This window comes from Protobothrops mucrosquamatus, unplaced genomic scaffold (assembly GCF_001527695.2).
Source record: "Protobothrops mucrosquamatus isolate PMUCROS unplaced genomic scaffold, P.Mucros_1.0 scaffold12, whole genome shotgun sequence".
NCBI lineage: Eukaryota > Metazoa > Chordata > Lepidosauria > Squamata > Viperidae > Protobothrops > Protobothrops mucrosquamatus.
The window spans coordinates 763,749-772,593 of record NW_015386399.1 but is presented as its reverse complement, the minus strand read 5'-3'; the positions used below and the strand labels follow the sequence as shown (position 1 = coordinate 772,593).

General features: G+C 33.4%; 1 protein-coding gene across 1 annotated transcript in view; it reads right to left on the bottom strand.

Annotated features, from left to right (window-relative positions):
* Positions 1–266: 266 nt before the first annotated feature.
* Positions 267–8,845, bottom strand: part of MPP6 (membrane palmitoylated protein 6) — a 16,291-nt gene continuing 7,712 nt past the window's right edge. Inside the window, exons 6-11 of the mRNA XM_015810577.2 lie at positions 7,612–7,711; positions 7,202–7,270; positions 5,655–5,816; positions 4,567–4,769; positions 2,458–2,586; positions 267–512 (exon numbers count right to left, since the gene is read on the bottom strand). Coding sequence (XP_015666063.1) covers positions 336–512; positions 2,458–2,586; positions 4,567–4,769; positions 5,655–5,816; positions 7,202–7,270; positions 7,612–7,711 — 840 coding nt within the window. The 3' untranslated portion in view covers positions 267–335. The remainder of the gene's footprint in view (positions 513–2,457; positions 2,587–4,566; positions 4,770–5,654; positions 5,817–7,201; positions 7,271–7,611; positions 7,712–8,845) is intronic.

The window sequence follows — 8,845 nt, the reverse complement described above, 5'->3', positions numbered from 1 at the left end:
GTATAAATGAATGACTGGAAAATTCTTTAGATGAATAAAGGCAAAATAGTAAATCAAAACATTTATAAAAATGCTTCAACGCATTTCCTTCATGTGATATGAATAAAAAGGTTATTTGTAAAAAGTTAGAAAAATTAAAATAAATTACATATTAAGTACACTTTCCCTTCAACATTTTGTATAAAAAATTTAACTAGCATACTATTATTTTAATATACATAAAATAAAAACATATTGGGTCCTGCCAAGTATCTGGCACCACTGTACAATATTTTCTTATTAGTGTTTGTTTCAACTAACATAATATGATGTTTGTTTCATCTTCAAAAGAACTGTCAGTATACCCAGCTAATCGGGACCCACTGTGATTCCATCCTCAATTTCTCTGTAGCAGTTTGCAACTTCTCAAAAGCTTTGTCTAGGTTGTCATTCACAATAATCAGATCAAAGTAGTGACTATAAGCTCTCTGGATCCGTGCACTTTCATCAACAGTTTTCTTCAAATCAGTATCCTATTAAAATATTGACAAAATAAAAATAAAATAATACTATAAAAAGCAAGCGACGGGGGTCAGATTTAAAACTGAGAGCCTGCATTAAAAAAAAATCTTCGAGATCAGCAAGACCAGTTTTTTAGAAAAATGTGTAAAATTTAATTCCTAAAAATATGATACAGGAATCTGAAAATGCAAATTTTCAGCTATTTAGGTACAGATGTTTTTAATTAGGTTGCACTCTAGCTCTTGGGATTTTTATAGTTATGTACAACTCTTTAAACATGCACATAATTTGTATACTTTGAAATCTTACTTTAGAAATGTTTCAATATTAGTTTATTACAATACTGGATTTCATCAGAAAAGTTTTCAAGTATTTTAATTAATAACAAAACAGCTATATTTTGTGCTAGATCAAGTTGTATGGACCATATTAACCACATGAACATGGTCAATGAACATTTTTCTGGTCCATTTTAATATGCAGGTATTTATTTATAAAGCTCTAGCAGCTGAGGACCAGGGTGCCTTAAAGACCACCTTTTCTGTGACACTGACCTCTCTGGCTATTTTGCCTAATAATTTACTTATGAAATTATTTTCCACTTTCTTTATGTAGAGCTTCACACACCTTTTAGGCTAAATTTAGATTTAATTATATTCAGAATTATATTTGATATTTGAAATTATCCTTACTAGCTTTTTACCAGTCCCACTGATTTCCATATTCTAACACATTTTGAATCCAAACTATTTTAATTCATACCATTCTGGCAATTTTAAATGAATAAATACAGCATCATATATTTAAGTGTAGGAGCCATGTTATTAGCAACAGAACAATACATGTTTACAGTACCTAGAGGTATGTCCCACTTTTCAGTTAAGGAACTAGATTAGGAATATTATTTGAATTAAAAGAGCTTCTTGCTCCATAATACATTTTAAAATCAAAGACATTCTTTGCCTCACATTTATATGTAAGGGTGTAGGTATATACATTATGTTGTATATAGCGTGTTTATAGGTGTGTTATGTATGTGTACATTTTTGAGAGCAAGAAACAATTTCATTTTTAATGAGTCAGTGTGCCCACAGTAAAACAATGACAATAAAGGTTATCAACAAATTATTAATCTGTCAAGTTTTCTGGAACCGATGAGGCAGCTATAACAGAATGAAATAAAAATCTGCAACAAGCATGCCTAGAAAGTTTAGTAAAACTCCAAGAACTACAAATGGCCAAGCAAGCAAAAAAGGGAAAGGAATCTGAAGATGGCCCATACTATGAGGGCAATTTGGAAACAAACCTCCACTTGGTTTTCAATGACAGACACTTGCAGATACAGAATGTCTATTATACAGAAAACTACAACATTACATTACTTTTCGACATAATCACCATTCAGATTGAGGCACTTGTAATAAAGTAATAACAAAGTCTTACAAAGTTTGAAATTCCTTAGTAGTAGTCACTTGGCACCAAATCTGGGCTATGGGGGAGTGATCAAAAACATCCCAATGGAACTGCTTCAAAAGTTCTTGGGCGCATCTAGCGGTATGCGGGCAAGCATTATCGTGAACCAACATCATACTGGAAGTGGTGCCATAGAAAATCCCGCCAAATGTGAAGATACTAAAGGAATACTGCTAGAGAAGTTCATGGAGTATGGTTCGATGATCAATTCAGAAGTCTACTGTGAAATGTTACAAAAACTCAGACAAGCCATCCATAAGAAGCATCGGGGCATGCTGACTTCCGGTGTCTGAATGGCTATTATGTCAAAAAGTAATGTGATGTTGTAGTTTTCTAATGTGTATAATAAAGGTTCCGTATCTGCAAGTGTCTGTTATTGATAACCAAACGGAGGTTTATTTCTGAATTGCCCTCGTATAGTAGGTGTAGCTTTAATCATGTTGATAAAACAAACTAGTCTTAAAAAAAGATAATTTCCCTTACTGTTAGAAGCTTGGTTGTAATTCCTGCATCAACCACAGCTTTATGCATTGCACGCAGGGTTTCAAGTTCTGGAGCAGCAATAAAAACTACATAGGGCATAAACTCTGATGTCCGCAACACTTTAAGTGCCTGGAAAGAAAAGAATTAAGTTATGCACTCAATTTTTTGGATAATAGGCAGTGTCAGTGTAAGCACCTTTAACATTATGCAGATTTTCATGATAGCACAGGGGACAACATGTATTTCTCACTATTTATAGACAACATGCTTCAGTACTTTCAATCAAGGCCATCTATTAGGACGCATGCTTTCTGAGTCAGTGCATTCAGCCTCTTAAATTACATGCCCCAAGAGATCCACGTGCCCTGATGATGTTCTGGAAGTCTTACAAACATGGCAATTCTCCCAGGATATTAGTAGTAGTAGTAGTAGTAAAGGTGGTGAGATACAGAATATGGTTGGCAGAAATTTTCTCTGTACTGTTTTCTTGAACTGTAAGCTGCTCAAAAATTACAGACAAGTGACTTCTAAATCTAATTTCAGTATATTTCAATTCAGTTTTATATTTCTCAAAATGATTAGTACCTAATGATAAGAGAATTTTCTTTAGTTATTATACTTCTATAATCTAACAACACACACTATATATCATGTCACTGTTACCATATTCTAGTTACATATCAAATATTTATGTGCACATTTCAGTAGTGAAAATAGTATTAGAAATATTTCAGTATTAATTTTTTAAAAAGCAAAATAAGTAAATGTAAATAAAAAGTGACTTGCCACACAACATACTGAAGAATTAAAAATGCAACAAATAAATAAAATATGAGGAAGACTAGGTAAGAATTATTCCAGGCAAAGTCTTGATAAAAAAGAAAGTGAAGGAGACAATGGCAAGCCATTTCTGAAATTTTGCCAAAAAATGCAGGAACCTGTCCAGATAGTCACCAGGAGTCAAAACTGATTGATAGGCACCCCTCCCCCTCATCAACAAAGTCTCATTTTGGAATGGATTGTCAAAGCAGATTTCCACTAAACCAATAATTTGCACATCCTAATTTGGGTTCAGAGCCATATCAAATTTTGTAGGATATTTAAGGGCAGGTTGGGGGAAACCACTCCCAAAACTGAGTGAAGGCAGGGCAGGATTAAATTAATACTAATTTCCCTTCTCCAACCTTTTAATTATTATAATTGAGTTCTTTGCCAACTTTCCACTATAGATATACAGTTTCCAAGCAGAGAAGCTTTCTGCCCATTCCCCACTGAATTAACTTTAAATCTCTAATTTTCCAAAGATTAAGAGAACTAGTTTGGTCTAGTGATTAAGGCACTAGACTAAGAAGAAAAAAAAATATTCTTGTCCTGGCATGGAAGCCAACTGGGTGACTTTGGGGCAAGTCACCCTTCCTAAGCTATAGAAAACAATGGTGAATCCCTTTTGACAAGGTTGCTAAGCAAATTACATGGACTTCTTCATGTAGTCACCTGAAGTCAAACTCAAAAAATAAAAGAAACAGAGGCTTATTTTTTATCCACCTATTGCTTCTACAACTATAATCTCCACTAATAGGAGGCAGTAGCAAATATTGGCCAAAGAAGAAGGTGGGGGGGGGAGAGAAATGCAGTTTGCATTTCAAAAGAACAATAAAAATTCTACACGTACAGTAAAGTCATGGGAGAATTTCTTTCAGATATGTAAGTTCCAGCTCCCCTCTAGAGACAACTGGGAAATCCACAACTTGCAAATTTCTTCAAGTAGACGAGACTGATTTTTTTTAAAGATTATTTTTTTCACTTGTACTGTCTTGGGGAAGATTAAGAGTCATAATGGGCACTTAAACCTTGTGAAAATAGCATTTAAAACATGCTAAAATAGGAAAAAGTCCATTGCTGCTCTCTCTGGCCATCATTGGCAACCTCGAGGCATGATGTAGTCCCCACTTCCTGTTGAAAACGAAAGCCTAGTCCTCTTGTGAAATCTGCTTACTACTCAAATTAATGTAATTAAAGAAAATCCAACTCTTAAAAGTTTCTCCAATTTGATCAGGTGCAACGTTTTTCCATTGACACTTTGGATATCAAAATATTACACCAGCATACCTGCGGATTCACATCCAAGATACATGTTCTTCCAGTCTGAACCACTTCAATGATAGAATCTATTTTGGTACCATAAAGATTTCCTTCATATTCCCCGTGTTCTAAATATCTTCCTGCTTTAATATCTGCCTCCATTTCACTTCGTGACACAAAGCGGTATGCTTGCCCATCTTTCTCATCATCCCTTGGTTTCCGTGATGTAACTAAATAAATTGACACATGAGCAAAACAACAAAACACAAAAGATACAGACAGGTGTGCTTTTATGTAAGAACTTCTTAGAAAAAGACATGAGGATCTGAATACAGTAGATATCCTGTACGAGTAGAAAGGCTCTTCAATCCAAGAATGGTTTCCTGTTATGGCTCACAAAATAAGTCCTATGTTTCGGGAAACATTTCAACCCTGAGGCATAAACCTGAGAGAAGAATTGGGGGCTGCAAGAGGTCACATGAAAGCTCCAGAAATCAGACTTTTAGTCTGCAGCACTTTTTTTAATTTGCATTTTTATTTTCACTTTGAGTTCATGCAGTTCCTGCCCCTCTCATCTGTATTTGAAAAAAAAACAACATTTAAAATGTTTAAATAAACTTGCATGCAAATAGTTTAAATGTCTATCTGTAGAATTCCTTATGTAATGCATCCCACAGTGTGCTCAGAAGTACTTATAACAGGGCTTATTCCCAGGTGAATATGCTTTCAGGCACAACTGCCCATGTTTGCTGATACTATTTTACTGCCAAATATGTAAAACAATATCTGAATATTAGAAAAATATTAGAAAAAATGAACTACTTACACAATTTCAAATGCATTTATTCGTAATATTTTAACTTGTAGTTTCCAACCAATATGGTCTTGAGCTTTTTTTTGTCAATTGGGCCCGCAATACTTGCTGATGCCGTCACGTATTGGCTGGAAACCTGCAGAAGAGGCCTTCATCCCGCAGCGGATGGATGATTTTAACTTATAGTCTACTACCTTATTTCATAATGTCTACCTGAGATTCAGAAATTCAGGAATCAAAGAAATATGTTTAATGAATCTATGTAAAATAAACGAACAAACGGAGTGTTATAAAAACTTACACGGTACTGTGGTTCCAAATTTTGTGGGATTCAGTACAATAAATCTGTTTTTCAGACTTCTTCGGCCAACTCCTTGGGCTCCTATTAAGACCAGTGTTTTTCTTTGAAATGGAGGCATTTTTGCTACTTCCTCATATATCTGAATTTCATGTCGATCAAATTCTAGATGTAAAAAAACATGTTAAAATCAAGGCAATGTGAACATTATATAAATTTCACAACTCTACATATTGCAATCCACCAATAAGCCATACAGCTCATTGGGTGACTTTGGGACAGTTATTCTCAACCCAATCAATTTGTGATTTCTTGAATCTCAGGTGGGAGGCTGTCCAAAGGGTTGGGTCAGCCACTAGGAATGCGCGCCTCTGAAGCCCTTATTAAGTGACATTTAAGGGAAGGGATCTGCAATGCACTTACCCTATTTAGTACGGAAGGATAGATTATTTCAAGGAGAGACAGTGCTGCAGGTAACGTAGCCTGTGCTATGTAAGGTTTAAAGGTGATACCCATTTTTATTATTTCCAGCATTGTAGATAGTACACACACACACACACACACACACACATGTATGTATGTATTTATCTATATATGTATTTTCAGGAAGGGGGCAGTATCCAATGTGGACACTGAAAGTCGTAGTAGAAAGCCCTCTCCAAAAAGTTGATAGGATTGGGCCACTACAGTTGATTTAATGTAAATTTAAGCTTAATTAAAATTAATTACTTATTATACATTAATATTAGACAGATTAAAATTATGATTTGATAATTTTGGGAAAGCACTGGGTGAAAGGTCATATGCCATGGACCTTCAGATTCTGTCTCTGATTTCATACAGTAGTTTTCAAATGATGAATATACTATGAATATAGAGGATCAACAGAGTAACATTGCTAATTATATGAATGATGTAATATACAACAGCTGCAGTTACTCCTTGTCAAAGAAGTAAAAATGTTTTCCTGTAGTAGGATTTCTACTACTGCATTGCTATTTTATTTTTTTAAAAATAGTGCTGTATAGAAGCCCTTTGTTCCCAATTACTTCTGAGAAAGTTAGATATAATCAGGAACACAGGGCCCCTAAATTATTTTAATATGGTAGTAAAATAAATCATTAATGTGCCCCATTTCACTTTAGTATTAAATATTAAATATGTCAAGCTAAATTACCCATGAGTTCAAAGATAATTTTAATTATAAAATAAATTAGCAAAATAGTTAAATATACATTTTTTTTATACAGTGACAAGGGATATCAAATTGTCTACATGTAGGAAAACTCAGAAAAGATCAATTGATTTGGAATCACTTTCTGGATTTGTACATATAGCCACTAGAGAACCAAAGATATAAGTAATCCTTGATATATGACCATAATTATGGTTGTATGTCGCATTAGCTGTTGTGTGGTCAGCATGTGACCCCCCCCCAATTTTTAATATCTTTTTTACAGTAGTTATTAAGCTAAATGAATATAAATAACTTTCTAAATGTTCTTGCTAAATTATTTTTCTGTATTCTAGTAATGCTGAAGTTCACAAACCTGCATTTCTAGTTGTGAGATACATCATTTTTTTCTTCTTTTTACTATTTATTGTCCCACAGAAAGGACCTAAAAACAAATGAGATATTTCTGAAATTACGATTTGTTATATTAGTTTGAAACAAAGTCTTAAGGTACTCCATTGAAAGCCATATCACCCTAACTGCTTGTAACTTCTAAATTTGTTTATATAGCTATAATAAATTATTTAGACTTATGGTTATAATGCTCCCTATTTAATTTTGTCTAAGTACCAGCAGATGGCAGAAAAGATTCAGAAATTAGAAAGAAAGCAAATTATTTTGATTCTTAATTTGTAATTATGAACGCTATTAAATGCATTCCATTATTCACAATGCATGGAACTTGGAAGAAAGAACATAATAAAATTATATTTTTATGTTCCTTACTTGAATTTTCCCAGTCCCGTCTAACAAATGCTTTCCTCTTTTCTTCTAAGAACTGGCTAGGAATAAGTCCTGCACTTCCTCCTTCTTTGACATGGCTGGCCTGAAATAAAATTAATCATGCAACAAAATTGATTTTTATATTATAAGTTGTAATGTATCCAAAAGCTTTTTAATGTTCAGATTTGTTCATATAAACAAGTTGGATGCAAAGCACTGTAATACATTAGTAGACAAGAGATATCTGGAACATAAAGTGCAAGTATAAGAACAGTTGAATGTTCTAAAAAAAAAATTCATCCACCTTTCAACAACCAAAGCTCATTTTTCAGTAAATATTTTAAGTAAAGTCCTAAAACAGTACATGTTAAACATGCATTTTTTTAAAAAAAAAATCCCATTCCTGCCTTTTACATTCATTAAATCAGTTGAATGAATGGATGTGCACTTTAATTCAGGATTTCTTATATGTTCCAAAGACTTGTACATAGTCTTTAGATACCAATGACATCAAAGGGATACACCTCATGGACGTCATAACACACCTTCTGTCATTTGATCCCACCTCATGGCCATCTATGCCTAAAAATAAGGATTACATAATGCAGACCACATAAATAATATAGACCACTCAATTTGTAAAAGCCAAATATATCCTGAGAAGACAATGTAAACAATGTAAACGGAAATAGAAATAAAGGAATGGTACCCCTTTTCCAAATGTTTAGCTGAATTCTATGCAAATTTTCTCTTCCATTTGTATTCCTCCTGAAATATCAAAACTAATAGTCTCTCCCATAGCGAAAACTCAAGGCTAGCTGTGTTGGAATGCACTGGACAAAATTTTAGGAATGTGCCCACATAAATAATCTAGCCATTCTTTTCTTATAACAGATGCTAGACGACAGCCAAGAACAAATTCAAAAGCATTAACTTAGTCACAGAACTAAGTTAATGAGAATATTTCCTTCTGTAAATATATACTTTAGATAAGCCTATCTCATATTTGCTCTCTCACACCAACACATCTAAGACCCATATTTTTGCATTTTGTGTGTGTGTGTGTATGTGTGTGTGTATATATATATATACTTTTGGGAGGGGCTTCTTTGTGCTTTTGGGAGGGGCTTCTTTGTGCATATGTGAATATATATATATATATATATATATATATATATATATATATATATATATATATATATATATATATATATATATATATATATATATATATATA